Source organism: Hypanus sabinus, chromosome 12, assembly GCF_030144855.1.
Source record: "Hypanus sabinus isolate sHypSab1 chromosome 12, sHypSab1.hap1, whole genome shotgun sequence".
Taxonomy (NCBI): Eukaryota; Metazoa; Chordata; class Chondrichthyes; order Myliobatiformes; family Dasyatidae; genus Hypanus; species Hypanus sabinus.
The window spans coordinates 17,166,665-17,192,951 of record NC_082717.1 but is presented as its reverse complement, the minus strand read 5'-3'; the positions used below and the strand labels follow the sequence as shown (position 1 = coordinate 17,192,951).

General features: G+C 40.6%; 1 protein-coding gene across 3 annotated transcripts in view; it reads right to left on the bottom strand.

Annotated features, from left to right (window-relative positions):
* The window catches only part of fez2b (fasciculation and elongation protein zeta 2b), a 129,962-nt gene extending 110,964 nt beyond the window's left edge, over nucleotides 1-18,998 (bottom strand). The window contains exon 1 of one of the 3 annotated variants that reach the window (XM_059985614.1): nucleotides 18,587-18,998. In XM_059985614.1, coding sequence (XP_059841597.1) covers nucleotides 18,587-18,912 — 326 coding nt within the window. In that variant the 5' untranslated portion in view covers nucleotides 18,913-18,998. The remainder of the gene's footprint in view (nucleotides 1-18,586) is intronic. The other 2 variants (XM_059985613.1, XM_059985615.1) reach the window with 2 other exon arrangements.
* Between the last annotated feature and the right edge of the window lie 7,289 nt (nucleotides 18,999-26,287).

Here is a 26,287-nt window from a genome sequence, read left to right as displayed (position 1 = left end):
TGGGTTTTCTGTTGTACCTTTTTCTTCAGATACTTTTAAAGCTGTTGCTTTACCCAAGAGGTTTAATGCCTTTTGCTCAATATTCCCGTCAGGAGGGAGTACTGTAAAACCACTGTAGGAAATATTCAGGAAGTTCATTTAAAAATTATAAAAGCAAATTGATCAGGTTCCACTCCAAAAAGACACAAACAATGGCTGTGTAGCCCCTTCATCATAAATGAGATGCAAGTTGCGATGAAGGATCACCAATCTGGGATTTTAAACATTTCTCTTTGTGGAAGTATTAAGAGTATTTCCTGGTTTTATAAATAAACAAATGAATTATATCTATTTCACAAAAACTCTGGTTTGTGATATAGCTCAGCAAACAGATATAATTAACACCTCGGAATTCTCAATGGAAAATACTACAGCAATTATTTCATGCCCCAAAGGCAAGTTTGATTAGTAGCAACAATGTGTAGTAACAAACTCAGTGTCATTAAGAAAGATACTACCACTGTTGTCCCCAGTCACTACAATCTGGTTTTGGACTAGGAATGACTTAACAAAACAATTTTTGAATTAAAAATTCTCTACTGAAATACTTTCCTTTTCTGAAACACTTTCATTCAAATACAGAGATGTAATAGTCTGCAGCTTCTGGAATCTGGAGCAAAAAGAAAGGGCTGGAGGAACTCAGCAAATTGATTAGCATCAGTCAGCTGTGGGAGAGTGGGAATGATGTTTTTGATGCAGGCTCTCAATTCAGACCATCAACAATTCCTCCCGCACACCCCCTTCCCCAATGTTCTTTGTGTTCTACTAGTAATTTGACTTTTATTTAGATTTTATCGTAGCAGATATATAAATTTCCATAAAAATCCTCCACTGTCAACTAATCAGGACAGAATTTGATGCCTTAAAACCCAACAAACAGCATGACCAGAATATCTGTTCCCCCAACCAATGGTGAGCACTGCACTCTTAGGATGCTTATACCAAAGTAAAACTTGCTTTTAATACTCCTTTTATGGTTTTCTCCAAAACCAGGAGGGAGACAAAATCGTAGAACCCTGCTATAACAAACTAAGCAGTTGAAATACCCACATAGATAAGAAGCAAACAAAACAAAATCACTGTCAAGGAACAATATTCAGCAGATAGGAACTCCAGTGTTGGATAATCGATATTCACAACCTCTCCAATACCACTTCCTTAAATATTAAATGAGTGAAGACAAAGCATGGAAACTGGGAATTAAAATGCCATTCTCCAATTTTCAAAAAGTTACATATATTTGTATCCCAATTCCTATATACCTACAACAATGTAACAATATCAGTGGGAAACAAAGTTATAGAAAAGTTCAATATTATTTATATGTTTTAGTTTGCATGTGTTTATAGTTACATTGCATTGAGCTGCTAACCTACACTTCTAGATAAATATTTACATATTCAAAAGGAAAAATAATGTTGTGTTCATCACTTGCCAAAGCCATCTGATGTAGTATATGCATCAGACTTGTTGCCATCATCTCAATGGAGAATGCACTGAAGTGAAAACAAATATATCAGTTTCACGTAAACATAAATACTAAATTGCAATAGCAACAAAGCAATTCCAAGAATTTATAAAGCCATCTTAGTTAAAATACCAAATGAAGCTATCCTGTTGCAATGTTTATGAAGTCAGTAACAAGCTTAGCCAAGCATACATTTTCTATGCACTGCAAATTTACAGGTATGTGACTCAAATTGACATCTGATACCTGATAATAAAGGGGAAAATCAAGTTTACCACAAAAATATTCAGGTGTTTTCTTAAATTTATGGGATGTATGCCGGAAAGGCCAGCATTAATTGGAAATTCTTAATCACTCAAGATTATTGTGATAAGACACCTTCTCAAAATGGTGATGATATGCATGGTTTTATGGATAAAGGATCATTTTGACCCAGGTACTGTACAATAAAGCAGTGGAAATGTAATTACAATGAGGAATGGTGTTCAACATGAAGGAGAATCTGCAGCAATCTGGTAGATGGAGCTTAGAAAAGTAGAGGGACATGGGTAACTCAACGTAATATCTAAAGTTATGTACATGTTCGGCACAGCATTGTGGGTTGAAGGGCCTGTATTGTGCTGTAGTTTTTCTGTGATACTGCCAGAGTAGTTCAGGCAAGTAAATGAATTAGGTAATAGATATAGCTTAGGCCGACACCATGGTGTGCAATGACAGATGAACTAAATGCTGGTGGTGAACACGATACCAATCCAGTAAATTGCATTGCCCTGGGTAGTGTTGAAGTGATTGAGTGAAACTGAAGTTTCATTCACCAGGCAGGTGGGAAATATTCAATCACACTGCTTTTATTTGATGCAAAGACTTTATAGAGTCAGGAAGCCAGTCATTCATGCAAGATAGATACTCAGATCTCGTGAATACTGATTCAAATATGTCGTTAATGGTGATCTCAAGATGTTTATGGCAGAGAACTTGGAGACATTAAAGGATATTAAAGTCCAGAACGAGGGATCACTGTTTAAGGATAAAGGGGAAGCCTTTTAGGACCGAGATAAGGAAAAACTTCTTCACACAGAGAGTGGTGAATCTGTGGAATTCTCTGCCACAAGAAACAGTCGAGGCCGGTTCATTGACTATATTTAAGAGGAAGTTAGATATGGCCCTTATGGCTAAAGGGATCAGGGGGTATGGAGAGAAAGCAGGTACAGGGTTCTGAGCTGGATGATCAGCCATGATCATACTGAATGGCGGTGCAGGCTCAAAGGGCCGAATGGCCTACTCCTGCACCTATTTTCTATATTAATAAATAGTTGCTCTTGATATTCCATTAACTATTATAGTTCCCCAGATTGGTATATCATGCTGCATTTTATGCCAGTGTCCATTAAGGACATTGAATCACCATGTGTTCCTCAGACTTAAATTATTTTTTAAAACACATGAGGACTTTATGTCATGCATAAATCTGGCAATAAATGCATTCTGCTGAATGGAATGCAGATCTTTCAAACTTAATGCAGGCAACCAATTTTTAAAACAGGAGTACACAAAAGAACAAAGAACAAAACAGAAAAGAACAAAGGGTTCAAAGGCACAAGCATCGAAGAGGCTGACAGAAAAGCACATGAGTGTGCATTCAGGCCAACCTATGACTCATATTTAAAAAAAAACACTAGTTTTATAGGTGAGCATGGCAGTTAAAATGTACACAATAAAAACATGCTTATATACCTTGGAAAGTTAAATGGTAAACATATTTCAGATAAATAAAATCTGTCAACAACTCAGGATATATTAGGGTAGATGAACAAAAACTTAATCAAAGAGGAAGAGGGTGATACAGTAGCAAAGCTGTTAGTGCAACTGCTTTACAATGCCAGCATTCGTCAATCAGGGTTTGATTCCCACCGCTGTCTGCAAGGGGATTGAACATTCTCCCCATGTTTCCTCCCATGTTTCAAAGACTTACATTTACGGTTAGTGAGTTGGCACTGGAACTGTGGTGATTCTTGTGGACTACCTCCAGCACATCTTTGACACAAACAACGCATTTCACTGTATCTTTCAATATACATGACAAAGCAGATAATCTAAGATTTTGGATCTTTGAAAAGCAAAGAAAAGATTTTGGAAGTCTATGTTAGTACAGTATTTGTACCACTAAGGATCTGCTTCCTGTTGCAAATACGTCATGTTCTCAGCTCCTTTATCAGTCCAGATCATCCTTCCTTGTAAATGATGGAAAAGAGATAAAAGGTTAAAAAAAACCACATTAAAGAAAATTGAAAAGTGCTGAAGCATTATATAATACCTGATAAAAACAAATTTATAGCCAATTACAAACAAAACCATAAAGTATCTTGAAAATTATCTATTGATATGATGCAAGTATGGAAATCAGCTCCATAAACAGAACCAACTCACTGGTTAATTAGCTGCACAATGAGTGAACGCCTAAAAGTTCATGCAACCATTCATATAAAATTCTAAAACCTCCAATAACATGATCAACAAACCAACAGATCGGCATCTGCTTTCTGCTCAATACTCATGTGTGGCACTACAAAAAAAAATGTAATAAATTCCTCTTGAAGTAAATTCCACTTCACTTAGTAGGAGCTAACTTCTTTTTCAATACAACTGAAAGCCATCAAACACAGAAGACCAAGAAGGTTCAGATTAAAATACAAAAGCTCCCAAAAAGAAGTTGCAAAACGTTCCATGATAAATGCCGCCATCCCATTGCTGGAATAGATTCATATAATCTGGCGTGTTTCCACAAACCCTACATCTTTACAGCATGAATCACACTGTCTCTAAGTTATGAAAGAAACTACATTAAATAATGAAAATTTCATCTTTTGGTTAATATTGAAAAGATTTCAGTAGGAAAACAAGAGAAAAATATTTTGTATCCATGGCATTTCCATTATAGAAAAACAAGATTTTGAAACTGAACTAGTCTTCAAAAGCTCTATCCATTTCTGCCAAATGAATTCCACTTTACAATAAAATCTTGAGAATGTAGTGGTCTAAAACCAGTTTCAATGTACCTGATCAGCCATAAGCAAAAATTATTTTAACTAGACTAACCACTGCATGACAGTAATAAGCTCTCCAGGATATTGATGGGTCAAGACTTAGCAACAGTATTACTATTGAATGTCAAGGATATGCGTTAGAGAAGTTCATTTTGTGGCATACCTATGCTTTGGCTCTGTCTTGTTCAGGCACGACCTGCTACATATGCTGTAGAGCTACCAATGGAATGAACTGTACAATCAGTGTTTATTATAGATGAAGCAGCTGTGAATGGCTTCCAACATGCTGCCATGAAAAATTCCTGCAGTAATGGCCTGGAGCCAGGATGATTAACTTCTGACAATGACAAGCGTCTTCCTTTCCAATCATTAGAGCATTTTCCTTTTGAAATCCACCGACTTTGGTTTACCAGAATGCCTTGATATATAGCCAGTCACAACCTAACACACTTACTCTCATCTGATCTCGAGTACTGGTAAATTGAATTCTTTGGTCTATGTTTGGACCAAAATTGCCATGACTTCTGCAGCCATGAAGATCTGTCAAAAGCCAAACTGGACATCAGTTATTAGTGAATAGATGCTACTTGATCGCACTCCCACTTGACCAATGATTAACAGTACACTGCAAATGAGCTGTAATTAGCCAGTTAGAATTTGACCTGCTTTCTATGAACAGAACATACGTAGACAAATTTCTCCATCGGTCAGCCAGATGCCAGTGTTTTAATTGCACTAGAACAGCCTGCGTCAAGGTGTAACTAATTCCAGAATCTGTTAACACTGCTGTTAGCTGAAATGCATTGCTAAGTATAAAGTGTTAAATTTCCAGAGGTAAAGCTGAGGATTTTCTTCCACTTTTTCTAACTTTATTTTTGGTTAGCTGACTTGTACAATTGGGGAAAATAAAACTGTTTCAAACCATGAAGCAGTATTTGTCCAGTAACTCAGCCACATTCTTAAGAAAGGTTCACAAAACAAAACAATTTCACATAGTAACTAAATCTGACATGGGTTATCTAGTAGGAACTATGGCTAAAGTTTATTACTGTGAATAGGGAATAGTGTCCTTCAGCAATATCAAGCTTACAATAATCACACCTAACCTCCATGCACCGAAGATGAACAATGGGTGAGAAAAATGTTAAAGAATACCTCATTTTGTATCCTTGCAAAGGAAAACAAGATGCTGGGAATCCGATATATAAAAAACACAAAAAGCCGGTTCTATTGCAAAAGAAGAGAATAGTTTTTCTTGTACATAAATTCATCAGTCAAGATGATTGATTCAGTCCCACTCAGATTATGAATAAGGCAACTGGTAGGCAAGATGCATAGCAAACCAACTGCTCTTCTTTAAATGTAACACAAGCTTTGTTCATTTCAAACAATAAAATAGCCTATTAAACCCATAAGCATGACCCTTTCACTTCAGCTCTGAGAAGTTTGTCGTTTAGCAGTAATTTTCTTGACAAAGCCTCAAGAGGAGACTACTTACTGTTCACTATTCACGGCAACTTCCTGAAGAGGAATGTTGCAAAACCACTGATTTATAGATTATGACAAGTAAGGCAACATTTCCCATGTCACACAGTCATACCTCATTGGAATGAAGCACGTTACCAAATGAACTGAAAAAAAAAATCAGGAAACAAAATTCATAGAATATTAACTTGAAATATTGTGTATGGAATGAGATTTTTTAGTATTTTTCTAGTTTAATCAGTTTATATTGACCTTTTCCTTTTTTCTCTCTCTCCAAATGGGATTAACACTTCAAGATTACAAGCAGGCAGAATTATGACAGATATTTCAAAAGTGAACAGATTTAGCCATCAAGATGGTGAAAGAAGGAGCCAGTGCAAGTAATAGATTCCCTGCTTTACTTGATATGCTCATTGATGGTGGTAACACATTCTGTAACAGCAGTTTTCACTCAGCATCAGTAAAACTGATTATTGAAAGGGAAGAAGGGTGAACATCCACCAGTCTATAGAACATTGGTGGATTTGCGGTGAAGAGTGAAAGAAGCTCTAAAGTCTTTGACCAGTCATTTCATATGTTAAGAAAGGTATGCAAGCATTTGTTTTCTTAAAGAGGTTTGGCATGTCACCAATCACTCCAATTAACTTCTATAGATGTACAGTTGAAAGTATCCTGCTTGGTTGCATCATGGTCTGGTACAGCAATTTGAATGCACAGAAATGCATGAAGCTGCAGTGAGTAGTAGGCTCAGCCTAACACATCATGAAACATCCCTCCCTGCAATAATCTATGTATCTACATGAGGTACTGCCTCAATAAGACAGCCTCCATCAATAAACCCCACTATTTAGCCACACCACCTTTTTGGATCTACCATTAGCAGGAGATAAAGAACACTGAATCCAACACGAATACATTTAATAGTACTGACTGCCGTTCAATTGTTCAATTCTTGTACTAACCAGCGCAATACTAATCACGACTTCAGTAACAGCAACACTATGATCACCTTGTATTACAATAATCTCTATTCTAATTATGTTTTTCATGCAAATATTGCACCTTTAATCCTAATAAGGACCCCTATCACCTTGGGCAAGCCCTCTTCTCATTGCTACTGTCAAAAAGGAGGTACTATGAAGCCTGAGAGCACACATCAGCGATTCAGGAATAGCTTCTTCTCCTCTGTCATGATTCCTAAATGGACATCGAACCTATGAACACAATCTTTTTTTAAAATAGTATTTCTGTTTTGCACTTTTCAATCTATTTAATATACATATATACTTACTGTAATTGATTTACTTATTTTTCCTTCTACATCATCAAGCATTGGATTGTACTGCTGCTAAGTTAACAAATTTCACGACACATGCCAGTGATAATAAACCTGATTCTGATTCTACATGCCTGTGTAAACATTATATTTGAGTTAGAATGGTCAGTTACTTTGAGCAATCCTGCAACCAATGATGTTCCACAGTAGCTGCTATCCTTGTCTTTCTTGGCAGGTGTTGTCAAAATAGCCTAGGCCAGGGGTCAGCAACCTTTACCACTGAAAGAGCCACTTGGACCCGTTTCCCACAGAAAAGAAAACACTGGGAGCCGCAAAACCCGTTTGACATTTAAAATGAAATAACACTGCATACAACGTTTTTTTTGCCTTTATGCTATGTATAAACAAACTATAATGTGTTGCATTTATGAAATTGATGAACTCCTGCAGAGAAAACGAAATTACATTTCTGCATGCAACAAAAACATTTTGAACTCCGAAAAAAAGACGTTGGGTTGAAAGTTACTTTTAAGTAAAATACTCAATGTCTATTTGAGTCCTTCTTGTATTTATGAAAAACGCCGAACTTAAATTTTCCGCCAGCAGCAAACCAAAAATATCATCAGCCAGCTGTCAGCCTGAAAAATAAAAGGACTATTTCACTGAACAATGAAAAAATATGAATATACATAAAATAATAGGCAATTAAAATATTTATCATACTTGGTTAATGGGATTTCTGCTCCTGGACCTCAGCGCACAGCGTCTGCACATCAGGGCTGTATGACGTCACCTTCATCTTTACACAGGATCGCAAGCTGTCATCTGTGAAGCATGCGCGATGTTTGTTTTTAATAAAGTTCATGTTGGAGAACACCTGCTCACATACATATGTGGATCCAAAGATTGACAGGACTCCAAGCGCATACTTTTTCATGTTTACATAAATGTCGGGCACAGCATTCCATGTTTCAAACACAAGTTGGTCCGGATTTGGAAGGTTTTCAATATCACTCCATTTGTGATTCTGAGCAAGAACGGCCTTCTGACGGGCAACATCTTCAAGGTCTGCTGTCAAGCGTCTAAACTTGGACACCCATATGTCTTTGTCGGCTATGTCGGCCAGTTCCATCTCAAGATCAGGTTGACTCACACCTGCCAATGCAGTCGTATTCAGTAGGGAAGGATCGATGCTTAAGGGAGTGACCGGGAAGGATAATGTGTTTTTTTCCTCTCTGAACTCACAGAAGCGTTTCCCAAACGATGTTTGCATTGCGATGATTGCAGAATGTAAATACTCCGAAATTATCATGTCGTGACCTTGTTTGAACTCTCTCAAATTGGGGAAGTGAGACAAAGTGCCTTTCTGTAAATCTCTGGCAAGCACTGTCAACTTGCGCTCGAATGCCAAGACATCCTCCAACATGTGCAGGGCTGTGCGTCCTTTCCCCTGAAGAGCTGTGTTCAGCGTGTTCAGGTGCGCTGTCATGTCTACCATGAAGTGTAGCTTTTCCAGCCACTCTGGCTGTTCCAGCTCAGGAAAGTTGAGCCCTTTGCTGCCCAGGAAAGTTTTCACTTCTTCCAGACACGCGACAAAGCGTTTCAGCACCTCCCCTTTGGACAGCCACCGGACTTTGTTGTGCAGCAGGAGATCAGAATATGCGCTTTCCATCTCGTCCAGTAACAAACGGAATTGACGGTGATTTAAACTTTTTGCCATTATTTTATTGACAATCTGAATGACAACATCCATTACTTCTGTGCATTCCGGAGGAAATGTTTGAGCGCACAGTGCCTCTTGGTGCAAGATGCAGTGAAAAGTCAGCAGCTTTCTGTCCAGCGACTTCTGCAGTAAAGCCACAAATCCCTTGTGCGTTCCCGTCATATTCGGAGCCCCATCAGTAGCTACTGACACCAGATGGGTGGTCTTTATTCCTTTGGCTCTTAAACAATTCAAGACAGCCTCACAGATGTCCTCCCCCCGTGTTTGGTCTTTTAGAGGTATCAACTCAATCAGTTCTTCCTGTGGCCCGGCAGAGTTTACATACCGGCAGAACAACGCTATTTGTTCAATATCGCCTTTGTCTTTAGACTCGTCACAGGCAATCGAGTAGGCCACAGCTGAATTGATGTCTTTAATTTGCTGTCTTGTGATGTCTTCTGCCATTTTTATGGTTCTGTCTTTGACAGTCTTTGCAGAGAGGGGCATATCCCTGATTTTCTGCACAATTTCACTCTTGTTTTTAAAGTCCGTGAATAGATGTTCTGAAATCTTAATGAAAGATTCTTTTATATATTCACCATCTGTAAACTGCTTCCCGTGCCTGACTATTTCCTGAGCGGCAATATAACTGGCGTATGTCGTTGATTTTCCTGACTTCATCCATTTCTGGAAATGATTTTTGCTCAGATCAACCTTCCGCATCAGTTCCGAAACGGCTTTTTTTCTCTCATCTCCATCCGGATATTTTTGAGCAAAGGCTGCGTGTTTACTCTGGAAATGCCTTGCGACATTTGACTTTTTGTTGTTTGCTAGTTTCTCATTGCATATTAAGCATACCGGTAAACCAGTCTCGTCAACAGTGAAAGCAAATGAATCTGTCCACGTATCATTAAACGTTCTGTTTTCTTCAGTCACTTGTCTTTTTTTAGAATTCTCCATAGTTGGCTTACCTTGGATCGAAAAATTAAAGAAATCGCGCACTGGCGGGTGTCAGGTATTGGCAGTGGTGACGTATATTAATAGCGATAAAAACACGTTGCAGCGGTGTGTTCAGGCAGTCAGTAAACTGCAGTCGAATAACTTTATTCGAACTAAACAGCCTTGCTTCTAAGCCTCCCTCAACCCAGCCCCCATGGACGCAGATGCTGCAAAAGACACGTACTCACAAACCCCCGTAGGCAATCTCCCTTAGCCGGAATGCTGGCTAATTGAGAGCCGTTTCGGATGTGTCAGAAAATGTGTCGCCACACTTACATTGTACAAGATCACCATAATCTTCAAATTTAGAATTACATTTCAAAAGCTAACAAACTAACATAAAATACATTTTAATTAAATACTGACCAATTATTTCCCAAAGCCACAGGGAGCCGCAGCACAGAGGTGAAAGAGCCACAAATGGCTCGGGAGCCGCAGGTTGCTGACCCCCGGCCTAGGCAAAGAACTGAATTTCTTTTTTTGTAGCTGGTAAAACAGTTTAAAGGTTTAAAGCAATTGATGGGGTACTAATCCAGCTATCTACTTTATCTAGTTGATCCTGAGCTACGAAAGTATTATTGGGGCTGTATTCATCCAAACCACTGAAAAGCATGCCAAGTAAGGTTTAAGAGGGAAGTCATGGTAAAGTAGTCAAAGCATGCCAACATCAAATCTATTCTTCAATTTTAGAAAATTAAAACGAAAAAGTCTTGGGATCAGAAAGCAAGCATCTTCTATTGTATAATCATTCAAATGGGGTTCTACAAGTCCACTTTGGCAATGAGTAAATCATCACAGCACCAGCTCCGATTCATACAGTTTACAAGCCTACTTTCAGAAAAATAATTCTGGATATTAATGATCTCCTTCTATAAGGTCCATCTTCTCCTTGCCATACTTTATCTGTGAGAAGAGGGTGACAGCTCATTAACTTCCATGACTGCAAGGCAATAAGGGATGCCAATACATGTAGGATATACTAACACTGCACTAAGTGGCACTTCATTTACAGAAAGTCATTAACTTCTTCCACCTTCATGTTGTTGATGCCAGGATTTCACACTTTTCTGCAGAGGGCCATCCATTAAGAATAGAGATGAGGAGGAATTTCTTTAGCAAAAGGGTAACAAATCTGTGAAATTCATCGCCACAGACAGCTGTGAAGCCTAGTTACTGGGATATTTAAAGCCGAGGTTAGTAAGTTCTTGAGAAGTCAGTGTCAAAGGTTACGGGGAAAAGGCAGGAGAATGGGGTTGAGAAAGATGACAAATGATCCATGATAGAATGGCGAAGAAGACTCAATGGATTGAATGGCCTAATCCTGCTCCTATGTCTTATGGTCTTAAAATTGTTGTGAAGGAAGTTCTGCATTTAGGGCACAACAAAAACAAAATTTATTGCATTCTTTCATCAAGTAAATATTTATCAACATGCATAAATTACAAGCTTCCCCCCTTCAGCATTCCCTCATCCTCTTTCCCCCCTCACTTCATCTCTTGCCCGCCTATTGCCTCCCTCTGGTGCTCCTTCCCCTTTTCTTTCTTCCATGGCCTCCTGATCTATTAGATTCCCCCTTCCCCAGCCCAGCATCTCTCTCACCAATCAACTTCTCAACTCTTTACTTCACCCTTCCCGTTTCACGTATCACCTTATGTTTCTGCTTCCCCTCCCCTACCTTCTAACTGACTCATCTTTTTCCCCCCTCCAGTCCTGAAGAGCCTCAACCCTAAATGTTGACTGTCCTCTTTTCCATAGATGGTGCCTAGCCTGCTGAGTTCCTCCAGCATTTTGCGTGTATTGCCTAAATTATAAGCCTCAATCCAATAAGCTTAAATTATTTTAAAAAGTTCTATTAGAATTAAGGTAAAAAGTAATAAATACCATAAAATCAGTCAATACAACTTAAATGTATTATGGTGCATGTAGCATAAAGACAGTACTTTCCAAGGGACTGTCAAAGGAGCATTCAGATGTGCCTTATTTTCATCAAAAAGATGGGTCATCAGAAAATAAACAGTAGAGGGAAAAAAAAAACTTTGGCATAAACTACAAAATTTTCTTATTTAAATAAGATCAAGTTTGATTTAAATTTAATCAAGTTTAAATCAAAACTTGAAAGTACAACCAAGTTTAGACTTGTTTATGATTACAACACACCCACTATAGTACAGGTACATTGGTTATAAACAAAGTAATCTGTCAAATATATAAAAATACTTAAAAATAATAGCCACAGTCTTTTCTTCGAAGTCTCACTCTCTAAATGAGATCTATAGCATTGCCTCTCAAGAACAGCAAATTAATAACCACATAGTCTATTTTACTAGATTGAATTATAATTCTCGTGTACCAAAATACAGTGGAAAAACTTTGTTTTTCAAGGTTATCTATACAGATCATTCCTCACATCAATACATTCAGGACATACAATTGAAAAATAATTCAGAAAATAGTGCTAGTTACAGAGAAAGTGTAGTGCAGGAAAACAATAAGGTAGAAGAACATGATAAGGTAGATTGTGGGGTCAAGTGTCTACCTTATCGTATGGAGGTCCTTTAAATAGTCTTAACCATGGGGTAGAAGCTATCCTTGAGCCTAGTGGTATGTGCTTTCTGGATATTGCATTGTCTGTTTTACAGAAGAGAGAATATCAAGGATGCGATAGGTTTTTAATTACATCAGCTACTTCACTGATACAGTGAAAAGAAATAGCCTAGACATTAGAGGTAATTCAGTCTTCCTTCAAATTCTGCCAGAGGGCCTTACATAGCAACTAAACAGCTTGGTTTATTCTGTCATTTGCAAGAATGCCCCGTGCCAGTGGAACACCTTAGTACTGGTCTTTTATCTTGGACTCATTGCCAGAGATTTTAAAAAAAAGAAAAGCTCCTATAGAAGAACTGAGATAAAAAAAACCACAGAAAAGCATCAGTATTTGCAGCATTTATGTCACAAAAAGCAATCATAAGAACCAGATGCCAGGTTAAATTCAGCTGTTGCAGTCTTGCTGCATCCTTAGCTTCTAGCTCCAAGCATATAACCTTGATAGCACCTAAATATTATAGGATTTCATAAATCATTTCACCTCCAAGGTATTGGATAAATTTAATAAAAACAGATCTAATAAAAATCATTACTGCAGCCTGCAAAAGCAATCCTTCAAACCTTCCCTAGTTGTGATTTAGTACATACTTTTGATAATTGTGATCCTAGTCCTTTGTTTCTGAAATTTGGACTACCTAGGCAGGCACAATCTTCAAAATATACATGAATAAACAATGCTAGTGGCTCTTCCTAGCCAACAACCCCAGCATTGCAAAGCTACTTATACAAAACTGACTCTGTCAGGCAAGCAATTACATTCACATGCCCAACAGGGTATGACACTTTCTTTTCTCCCCATCCTATACAGTAGAAGATACAAAAGACTGAAAGCATGTGCCACCAGGTGCAATGGGAGATTCTAACCTGCTGTTCTAAGACCACTGAATGGTTCCCGAGTACGGTAGGAATATTGACTTCACATTCTACCTTTTTATGACCTTGCACCTTACTACCAACCTGCACTGCACTTTCTCTGTACCTGTAACCCTTTATCTGCACTACATTCTTGAGTTCCTCTGTACTACATCAATGTAATAAATTCATCTGCAAGATGAATTCTTCATGGTACCTCGGTGTATGTGACAATAATAGACCAATATACCATTTACCAAGAGCAGACTCTTAAAAATCAAGCTCAATGTTGTGTGAAATTACCAAGTGGCCAGAGGGAATGATTTTAATGTTCTCAAAGCCAACATCCTGATTTCCTCCTGGAAATCCCTTGCCTATGACAGCACAAAGTGGAGAAGCACTAAACACAGAACGGCAGTGCACAAGCAGGCCCTTCAGCCCACAACGTCTGTACCAAACATACCAATTTAAACTAATCCATCTGCCTAAACATGGTCCACATCTGTTCTTTCCTTGTCCTATTTATATGCCTTTCTAAATGCCTCTTGAATGTTGTAATGGTATCTGCTTCCATCACCTGCAAGTTCCAGGCTCCTACCACTCTTCTTGTCTCACACATCTTAAAACTTTCCTCAAACCTGTGCCCACTAGTATTTAACAACTTCACCATGGGACAAAGACTACTGAGCTTATCCATGCCTCTCATAATTTTATATTTCTAATAGGTCCCTCCTGTAGCTGATCTGTTCCAGTGAAAACAATTCAAGTTTATCGAACCTCTCCTAGTAGTTAATACTCTCTAGTTTAATCAAAATCCTAGTAAACCTCTTCTGAACCTCTCCAAAGTCTTCTGTAATGCAGCAACCAGAACTGAACACAATACTCCAAATGTGGTTTAAAGATGACTTGCCAATTTTTAAACTTGCTGTGCTGACCAATAAAGGCAATGATATCATGCATAAACATGGGAGCACAATTAGGCTATTCAGCCCAGGGAATCTGCTCTGCCATTCTATCATGGCTGATTTATTTCCACTCAACCCCATTCTATTGGTTTCATCCCAGAACCTTTGACACTGTTACTAGAGGAAGTTAACAACCTCCTCTTTAAATGCACCCAATGACTTGGCAACCACAGCTGTCTCTGACAATGAATTCCACAGACCCACCAAGCTCTGGCTAAATAAATTTCTCCTCTCTGTTCTAAAAGAACGTAATCTGAGGCTGTATATTCAAGAGCCTGATGGTTAGTAACTGCTCTTGAAACTGTTGCCGCGAGTCCTAAGGCTTTCATGCCTTCTACCTGATAGCAGCATTGAGACAGAATGACCTGGGTGGTGGGGATCTCTGATGATGGATGCTGCTTTCCTACGACAAGTATTTCAGGTAGATGTGGTCAATGGTTGGGGGGGCTATACCCGTGATGTACTGGGCCGAATGCACACCTTTTTGTAGAATTTTCCATTCAAAGGCATTAGGGCTTCCATACCAGGCTGTGATGCAGCCAGTCAACACACTTTCCACTACACACTTATAGACATTTGTCAAAGGTTAAGATGTCATACCAAATCTCCACAGACTCCTAAGGTAGTAGAGGCCCTAACCTACTTTCTTCCATCTGTATTTTGTCTATCACTCATTTGACCATTCTCCTAATCCATCCAAGTCCGTCTGCAAACTCACTGCTCCTCAACACTGCCTGTCCTTCCATCTATCTTTGTACTGTCTACAAACCTGGCCAACAAGCTATCAATTCCACCATTCAGATCATTAACATATAACGTGAAAGGTAGAAGAGCGAACACTGACACCGCGGAATTCTATTCATCGGCAGCCAACCAGAAAAGGTTTCATTTATTCCCACTCTTTGACTTCTGCCAATCATCCTACCCAGTGATGCCATTTTCATGATCCCTCTGTATGTCAGTGCTCTCATGGACCCTACCACTTACTATATGACTTATGACTCTTATTTGACTCCTAAATACAACACCTAACACTTTTTCAGCTTAAACTCTGCCACTTCTCTGCTCATATTTTTAACTGATTGACAGCTTGATATCTGCTGACAATCTCCATCACTATCCACAAATCCATCAATTTTTGCGCCATCTGCAAACTTACCCATCAGCGCACAATCGTCTTAGTCCAATCATTTTATATGATCACAAAGGACTCTATGTCCTTTTGGATTGGATATGTGGAATGCTCTGCCCCAGAAGGCAGTGGAGGCCAAGTCTCTGGATGCATTCAAGAGAGTTAGATAGAGTTCTTATAGATAGCGAGGTCAAGGGATATGGGGAGAGGGCAGAAACGGGGTACTGATTGTGTATGATCAGCCATGATCACAGTGAATGGCGGTGCTGGCTAGAAGGGCCGAATGGCCTACTCCTGCACTTACAGTCTATTGTCTATTGACTCAACAATGATCACAGCACTACCATCACAGACCTCCAGTCAACCACTACCGCATCTTCTATCACCAAACCAATTCTGAATCAAATCTACTCTCTCCATGGATCCCATAATCTTCTTAACCTTCTGGATCAGCCTATTATGACAGACCCTCTTGAATGCTTTACTTAAGTCAATGCAGACAACTTCCAGGAAAATCTGCTTCATTCCACAGAACAAAAAGCTGCAGCTTGCTAATAATAATCCTAATATTTAGCACAAGATTATGGCGGTGCCTCAAGATGACGGCATCCATCACTGAGGACCCACAATATCCGGGACATGTCCTCTTCTCACTATCACCATCAGGAAGGAGGTACAGAAGCCTGAAGACACACACTCAGCTATTCAGCTTCCTCCCCTCCACAAGATTTCTGAATATCGTGAATGCTACTCATTATTCCTTTTTCTTTGCACTATATTCATAATAGTAATTTTATGATTTTGCACTGTACTACTGCTGCAAAACAACATACAAGTTCATGATAATAATTGCTTCCATCAGAAGCAAAATCAAGTTTAACAGTTAATCGATCCAAAGACACTGTTTGACTTGCACAGTATTTCAGCATTTTTTCTTTTTATTTCTCATTATATTGTGTGTAAATGGCCTTCAAACCCTTGAGACAGAGGGTTGTGCAGGGCTCAAACATTAATGAACATTAAGCAGAGTCAAAACAGGAATAAATGTGTTGTACTTGGAAAAGTGTAGAGGCAACTTACACTATGGCTTGAAACTCAGTCCAACACCCAATCTCCATTTCTGACCTTATAAGCTAGTCACCATATTAAAGATACAGATTAGTAAAAGATTTCAAGATCATACAGATGTTGTTCATACTCCTGGAATGGTGAATGGAACAAAAAGCTAGAAATCTAAAACCAGAAATTACTTGAAATAATTCAGTTCTGATGAAAAGTTATTGAACTGAAACTTTACCTCTGCTTCTTATTGTCGTGGTGATGTATGACTTGCCAGATATTTCCAACATTTTGTTTTACTTGGCTAAGAAACTACAACCTGGTCTAAATGGGCTAGCCATCTACCTAAATGGCCTCTGTGCTACACCAAGACTGCGGCTCTATAAGAAGCGAAACATACATTCATCTTCTGCACTGAATTGCAAAACACTGAAAGTGACATTGGTATACTAAATAAACCTAATTCATGATTTGCAAACTTTCATGATAAATGTTAATGTAATTAGAATCATAATACTTCGAAGTATTGCTTGCAATATACAATCTGGAATAATTGGATTTTACTCAGCAGCTTCCAAAATAACCTACACAACATACAGCTCAACGCATTCAGCTTTGTTTACATGATGGTCATTTGCCCAGCATTTAATAAAATTTAGTAACAATATTTTCATTTTAAAATATCATATTGCAATTTGCTACACAGAGATCTCAGCATAACAAAAAGAACTTTCATCCAAGATTGCAGATTTACTGTTTAGTACTCAGGGTACCATCTTTGAAAAGAGCAATACTGGGTCTGTGAGTATATACAACAGTCTGTTATAATTAGACAATTCAGAATTTTAGCTATCTGCTGCCAAAATATGAAATATCCAAGATGGGGTGGCATGATAGTGTAGTGGTTAACACAACACTTAACAGTACCAGTGACCCGGGTTTAATTCCGCCGGTACATGTAAGGAGTTTGTACATTCTCCCTGTAACTGTATGGATTTCCTCCAGGTGCTCCAGTTTCCTCCCACAGTCCAAAGACCTACCGGATGGTAGGTGAATTGGTCTTTGTAAATTGTCCCTTGATTAGGCTAGGGGTAAATCAAGGGATTGTTGGATAGCACAGCTCGAAGGGGCGAATGGGCCTATTCCTCACTGTATTTCAATAAATAAACAAAAAAAAGACATCTCATTATCTGCAGACAGTGCATACAGCTTACCTAAAGACATCACTTTATAACAAGTACAATTAAAACAGTTAACTCTTAAGCAGGGCAGCCCAGTGGCAGAACTCGTAGGGCTAAGGCTTCAAGTGCTGTCAGTGTGCACATTCTCCCTGACTATGTGGGCTTCCCCTTTGATGCACCGGTTTCCCCTATATCCCAAAGACGTTCGGGTTGGTGGGGTAAATGACCACTTTAAATTACCCTTGATGCGTACTTTAGCAGCAGAATATGTGCGTCTATAAGAATGTGTGGAAAATGTTAAAAATGCCACTAAAACAGGATTAGTACAAGTGGGTGGTTGATGCAGACCCAGCGGGCCAAAGGGCCTTTTTCCTGCGCTGTGTCACGTCGTGCAAGCCTTTTATCGAGTATGGTCAATATTCAAAACTCAACGAATAGCTTTATGCTACATATAAAAAAAAAGTTTTGTTACGATGGTGTGTATGCATTAAGGAAAATCAGCAAACCCTGGCAGAACGCGAATTGCAACGAAGTAGGAAAGGGCACTGCAATTCTCGCAGCACCTGGAAGAGAGCTGCAGAGGGGGGAAACGGACTCGCAAGCACAAAGCGTTGTTTCAATGGGAAGTGACTAGGAACCACACATGTGGAAAGGACAAAGTTTGCATCAATTCAGATTTACTGGGTGGATGCAACAGCGGGTCCACCGAGACTGTTCCCCGCCCACCAACACTCGCATACCAGGACACGACCCCTTGGCAACCCACGGCCCCAAACTCACTCGTCGTCTCTCATGATGTTCTCCTCGGAAATAGGCTTGACCGGTGCAATGTTCTCTGTGTTGGTGTTGTAGTTCCGGAAACACACGGTTAGCTTCTCGTCGAAGTCATTGACCAGGTCCTCCATCGACTTGAAGCTGACGATCTCGCCGGAGAAGTTGTCGAGCTCGGAGAAATCTTCCAGGCTTTGCTCCAGCGTCCCAGTGCCGCCAGCCGGGGCCGCGACGCCGTTGGAGTTGACCTGGTCCAGTTTGAAACTACCCGAGGGCGCCTTGAACTCGTAGAAATCCTGCCAGTCCTCGTCGAACTGCGCCAAGGGAGCCGCCATGGCCGCGGCACTCGGACCGCCCGACCGTCTGTCCCCCCGCCCCCGCCAGCGCGCACTCGCCAACTGACAGCGGCAGCCGCGAGCGTGACGTTGCCTCCCAGTACTGTACGCCATGACCTCACACGAAACAGACGGGCGAGGAAGTCGGGGTGGGGGGGGGGGGGGGGGGTGCAGGGACGCGCGTTAACCAAGTGCCGGGGCGTGTGCACGTGACCACCACGCAGGTGCCAACGGTGGAAACCCGGGGCGCGAGCCGGAGCTGCCGGATCGTGGACGCGCTGGAACATTCGGCCCCTCCAAAACGCCCCGCCCTTTGCTAATCCTGCTTCTTCCTGCACCAAACTGTCTCTGCAGTTATAAAGGAATACTCTTCCCCTCCGCCTGCGCTACTATTTAATTATTTTTTTATTATTTGTACTTCTTATTGTAATCTGTGGTTTTAATTATTATGTATTGCAATGTACTGTTGCAGCAAAAACAACATGTTCCAGTGATATTAAAACCTGATTCTGATTCCGATTCCATTGCAGGCATTTTGGCTAAAAGAATTCATGCTGACAATGCCTTTCCAATTAACTAGTCCCAATTTCCTGCGTTTAATTACTCTGGTATTCAATGTCAGTCATTCATTATTGCGACTGAGTATTAAGGTTATGATTAGGGACTGAATAGAGTGGGTCTGTTTTCCCTAGAGAAGAGGAGGCTGATGGGGTGACAGTATTATATAAAACTATGAGAAGGAAACATCGAGCAAATGATAAGGCAAAAAGACACCGTTGTGGTGTCTAAAATAAGAGGACATTAGTATATAGTGAACGGTAGGAAATGTAGACTGATCCGAGAGGGAAATTTTTCAGCAGGGTAATGGTGGGTTCTGGAATGCACTGCCTAAGAGAACGGTGGAGCCAGTGACTCTCAGAATTTTTAAACAGCATCAAGATGAGCACTTGAATCACAAAGGTATAAAAGGCCACAGACCAAATGCAAGTAAATGGTATAAGCATAAATGGTCAGCATGGATGTAGTGGGCCGAAGAGCCTGTTTCTGTCTTTTATGACCATGAATCAGAGTCAAACTTACACCTCAAGCCCACCTTCTAGACTGATTCCCATATCCTCCAATTCAATTCGTGTCTCACAATTTCAACAGCAGAAGACAAAGCATCCACAGACCTCTAAACTAGAGAGTTTATGATCATCTGTAATTATAGCAAAAGATTTCTCAACTCAGTTGTAACTGGCTGGAACTTTATTCTGAGACCAGCTGATGCTTCCCCAGCAGTGGAAACATCGTCACACCAGCTAACTTAGCAGTCCATCACAAATCCTTCCTCACGTCCGATTTTTCTAAGCAGTAGTGTTTTTATCAAACATGGAAGATGGAACAGTACAGCACAGTATAGGCCATTTGACCCATGATGTTGTGCTAACTTTTTACACTACTCCAAGATTAATCTAACACTTCCCTCCTACATTGCCCTCCATTTTTCTTTCGTCCATGTGTTGAGAAGTCTCTTAACTTTCCCTAATATTTCTATAAGATCGTTATGTGCCATGTGGTATGATGTAAGTGATCACGGTCTTTCCACGACCCTGGATGCTCTTGGCAAAAACCTCTACAGAAGTGGTTTGCCATAGTCTTCTTCTCAGCAGTGTCTTTACAAGATGGGTGACCCCAGCCGTTACAAATACTCTTCAGAGATTGTCTGCCTGGTGTCAGTGGTTGCATAACCAGGACTTGTGATATGCACCGTCTGCTCATACGACCACCCACCACCTGCTCCATGGCTTCACATGACCCTGACCGGGGGGCTACGCAGGGGTACCCCTCGCCCAAGGGCAACCTGCAGGCTAGCAGAGGGAAGGAGGGTCTTACACCTTCTTTGCTGGAGGCATCTCTCCACCCTGCCACCCATAAGACCCAAGAGCAGAATTAGGCCATCAGCCCATTGAGTCTGCGCTGCCATTTCATCACGGCTGACCCATTTCTATCTCAACCTGCCTTCTCCCCGCAATCTTCCATGCCCTGACTTATAAAGAACCTATCAACATTAAATACACCCATTGACCTGGCCTCCACAGCCAATTGTGACAATGAATTTGACAGATTCACCATTTCCACCACTACCTCTAACAGTGCCTTCCATACACTTACCACTCTCTGACATCTTCCCCTAAACATCCTGTCAATCATCTTAAAACATCAACTATTTCCTTGGCAAGTAATCTCTTTTTGATCAATTGTCTTTAAGTTGTTATAAATCTCATGTATCTGTACTGCACTAATTCCAAAGAAAATATATCTTCCTTTATAAATAAAACATCTTCCAAGATCCTTTCCAAGATGGCGGCGCGACGCAGCTTGCAGTGGTCACTCCGGAGCTGAATATCTGTTATTTGTGAAGTGGGGTGCTGTGCGCAATCATAATTGATTGAAAACGGATGTGGGAGCACAGAGGAACATCTGAGAAATCTCCAGGAAGACCTTCTTCGTTGCTGTTGCTGCTGTGAGGTCCAGGACTCTGCTGGGAAGAACAGGCCCCCAGTCCTCAGGTTCGCTTTGCCAATGGCCATTGGCGGGGCCATCTTAATACGCTCGGCAGAGGATGGTGCTTGGAGAAGCTGTGCCAGAGGGGATGGTCGTCGGCTTGGAGGTTCGACAGACTCGGAGTCCGCTGTGGTCAGGTCGCTTTCACTGTGTGCTACGTCTGCGAGGCAGAGTCGGGCGGCGCCTTGGGAGTTCATAGCGGGGGTATTCCCTTCTGCTGCCGGCGTGGGATGGCGAGTCTGTTGGGACCCTGGGGACTTGTGGAAACTGTGTGGTGATTTCTTTTGAACTTATGGTCCTTTAACATCTTTGGACTATTTTTACTGTGCCCATAGTCTGTTTTTTTTATCAATTATGCTATTGTTTACACTGTTGTAACTATGTGGTTTTGTGCAGGTCTTGTAGCTTTAGTTTTTGGTCTTGTTTTGTCTGGTGGATTTGGAGCTCCTTTCTGGGGAATGCACTAAGATGGTAGCGCGATATTAATACGCAGCAGCCTCTCCGGACTCTGGATTGGGGATTGCCAAATGTTATGTGGATTTTCTAGTGTAGTCTGTTTTGTCATATGCTTTTGTGATATCATTCTGGAGGAACACTGTCTCATTTTTTAACTGCATTGCATTTGTGGTTTCTAAATGACAATTAACTGAATCTGAATCTTCACTGCTGGACTGGGGAAGCAGGTCAGACAGCATCTGTGTTTAGGTCCATGACTTTTCAACTTCATTAGCATCACACAACATAGTCATGTTTGCAAACAAGCAACCATCTATAGTAATTATGTTTACCAGCACCTGGTCTGTAACCTACATCTTGGTGATTCAAATGTCCATCTTGGTACTTGTGTCAATAGTGTGGAGTGTCTGATCTCCACCACTCAGCTGGTGCATCCCAAATTCCAACCATTCCCTGGGTGGATGGAAATACTTCTCTGAACCCCACTAAATCTCTTAATATTATCCGGAAGCGAAAACCTCATGAGGTAAGGTCTATCAATATCCCTCATAATTTAGTATACCAGTTTCTCATCTTCACTCCCCCACCCCCAACACTTTGTGCAAAAAAGCTTGCCTATTCAGAGTTTCCTCTTAACTGAAAGGCTCCATCCCAGGTAATATCCAAGTGAATCTGCTCTGCATGGACTTTGTCCGCACTTCTCCCTGTCTCAGTAAAGAAGATATGAAAGCCTGAAAATACGTACCACCAACTCAAGGAGAGCTTCTAAACCATTGTCATAAGACTATCCAATGGTTCCCTAGTACAGTACATGCGTTGGCGCGTGGCCAAGTGGATAAGGCGTTGGTCTAGTGATCTGAAGGTCACTAGTTCGAGCCTTGGCTAAGGCTACATGTGTGTCCTTGAGCAAGGCACTTAACCACACATTGCTCTGCGATGACACCAATGCCATGGGTCCTAATGCTCATCGGTGGCGTGGAGAGGGGAGTCTTACAGCTTGATGGTCTTCAAGACTAATGGAGGCCTGCTACAGTACAGTAATATCTTGCCCTCATTATGGCTCTGTGTCTTATTGACTCCTCCCAGCCAGGTCATGACCTCTTCTCATTGATCCCATCAGGAAGGAAGCACAGTAGCCTGAAGGCACGCACCCAACGATTCAGTAACAGCTTCTTTCCATCTAATTTCTGAATGGATATTGAACCCATGACCACTACCTCACTACCTTTATATTTCCTTTGTTTTTGCTCAACTTATTTAACTGTTTAATATATATTTATATACTAACTGTAACTTTTTTTTCTCTTTACTATCATGTATTGCATTGTACTGCTGCTGCAAAGTTAGCAAATTTCATGACATATGCTGGTGATATTAAACCTGGTTCTGATTCTGATTGTCTGCACTGCACTTTCTCTATAACTGTAACACTTTATTCTGCATTATGTCATTGTTTTCCCTTATACTACCTCAAAGCACAGCTGTGATAAATTTATTTGTGCAAATAGCACACAAAACGGAACTTTTTTACTGTATCTCAGTACTTGAGACAATAACAACCAATTTGTCTATTGAGGACTATTGCTTTTCCTGAAATATATTAACAAAGGAACTTGATAACTTTTATTTCCAGTGGGATAGTATTGGAAATCTGAAACAATGAAGATAAATATAGTGATTTAATGCAGATAATAATTTTAGTTTTCAGACTCTATCAAACCTATAAGTTTTGAAGGCAGTGGTAAATATATATCTGAGCACAACCTAATGAGAGCCAATCCAAACCCAACCCAATCTCCCTTATTGTTTTTTCCATACCTGACCCAACCATTCCCCAAAATGCAACAATTTTTAAAACTTACTATTGATCTGTTTAAAGCTGGAACACAAAATATTGATCAAAAATAGGGGACACGTGGTAATACCAAGTCAACCAAATTGGTTTAGGCAAACTGTAGCATGGCTTGACCTTACCCAACCGAGAATTTAGTGGCAATACACACAAAATGCCAGAGTAATTCAGCAGGCCAGGCAGCATCTCTGGAAAAAGAGTAACCAGTCAAGGTTTTGGGCTGAGACCCTTCATCAAGACCGGAGAGAAAGAGAAATCTGTGTAAGAAGGTGGCGAAGGGGAGGAAGAAGTACAAGGTGGTGGGTGATTGGTGAAACTGAGCGGGGGGGATGGGTGAAGGAAAGAGTTAGGAAGTTGATTGGTGAAAGAGATAAAGGGCTGAAGAAGGGGTAATCTAATAGGAGAAGACAAAAGACCCTGGACTAAAGGAGAGGGAAGGTGAGGGCAAAGATTTAAGGTGAATGGCAAAGGAAAGATAAGTATGGGTAGCTGCATTGTTCATGTGGAGTGGATACGTGGACATGAAGAATTCTATCTGTTTTAGTACAGATACCCAAGTTTGAACGGGAAGAATAATCAGAATTAGGCCACTTAACTTTTCACATGGCTATTTAATAAAATCATGGCTAACCTGATGGTAACCTTAATTCCGCATTTCTGTCTACCCATGCCATTGCTTATCAAGAACTTATTTACCTCAGACTCAAGCATTCAAAACTCAGCTTCCATCTCCTTTTGTGAAAGAATCATGGAATTTGTTGAAAAAAAACTCATCCTTGCCTATATTTTAACTGTGCCACTACAATACTAGATTCTCCCACTATAGGAAACATCCTTTCCACATCCACTCTATGAAGACTCCTCAGGATCTTAAATGGTTTAAATAAATCCTCTTTCATTCTTCTGAACTCCAGTGTTTACAAGACTAAACTATGTAACCTTAGCTCATTTGACAAGCTATCTATTCCGGACATTAACCTAGTAAACTTCCCTAACATGCTTCCAATGCATGAGCACCTTTTCATAAATAAAGACAGCAGCATTGTACATAGATCTTCAGATGTGTTCTCACTAACATCCTATAAAACTGAGGCATAACCTCTCTTCTCATGCATTTATAACTTACCCTTCCAACTTTTGTATTCATATACCTGAAAGAAATAGTGCAAAAGTGTATATATATAATTGTCCAAAACAGTAGCACAAATAAAAAAATTAAAGTTCATGTTGTAGCAATTACCAGAATAACCTGTTCTCCTCTATGCAACACCCCTGAGGGAGTGCTTCAAAGAATCTGAAAGGACAGAACATTGTACAACCATCAGTAAAAATCCCCTTTTATGGTTCTGTCAAATGGAAGAGTCATAGAGACCTACAGTGCAGAAACAGATGTGTCAGCCCACCAAATGCAGCCATCTATCGTACACACACTAGTAGACAATTACTACCCTAACCCACATTAACGACCCTCATCATCACAAGATCACTCACTATCAATGAAACACTTGAAACAAGGATGGTCGAACAACAAATGTGCAAAAGACAAATGGTTCCAATACAAAGAAAAAACATATTAATACTCATCATCATCATTGTGTTGGGTGTCATATGACATATGGTCATATGACCATGTACGTTCTTGGCAAGTTCTTCTCCAGAAATGGTTTGCCATTGTCTACTTCTGAGTGCCAGCCGTTATCAGCACTCTTCAGATATTGTCTGCCTGGTGTCAGTGGCTGCATAAGTAGGATTTGTGATACGCACCAGTTGCTCGTATGACCATCCACGCAATCACGATCAGGGTGGAGGGGGCGGGTGCTAAGTTGGGGGTACACCTTGCCCAAGGTTGACTGCAGGCTAATGGAGGGACAAAGTGTCTTACATCTCTTTTGGTAGAGCCGTATCTCCACCCTGCTAAACAGAGTAATAGTAATAATAGATCTTAAAAGGCGGAGCAAAGTCAAGATAGAGCTAAACAGTGACTCTTTCGCTTGCTTCTTTGGAAACAGTTCTATTTCTAACTTTGACACCTCTTCCCGCCCCCCCCCCCCCACTTTTCCAGGTTCTTTTGAAGACCCTGACCTGGAGTTACACTCTGACTTAGGTTCTCTGTGGGAATGGGACCCGCTGTCAGGGCCCCAAGAGTGGCCACTTTTTGATTTCCCAAGTACGCAGCCTAGAAGATGAGTGTGCTTTCAGAGTTCCAGGATTCTGGGGCTCTGGGGATGCGCTGATTCCAGGCCGTGGGAGAACACGGATCATCAGGCTAGCTGCCAGGGGATGTGTGTCTGGAGAGCTGACCCTCCAGGCGCAGAGCTCGAAAAAAGCGACGAGACAGGCTTTTAACGTCATAAATCAGTGAGTTGCTTGTTATGTCTCCCCTCTCGCTGTGAAACGGGGACACCTCTTTTTCCCTTATTAGGGAGAGAGAGAGCCTGTGGTATGTCGAATTACCGGGTGAACAAGCAGTCTTTGGGGTACTGCAGTGTACGTCTTCATTGTTGTTTTGCTGCACACTTG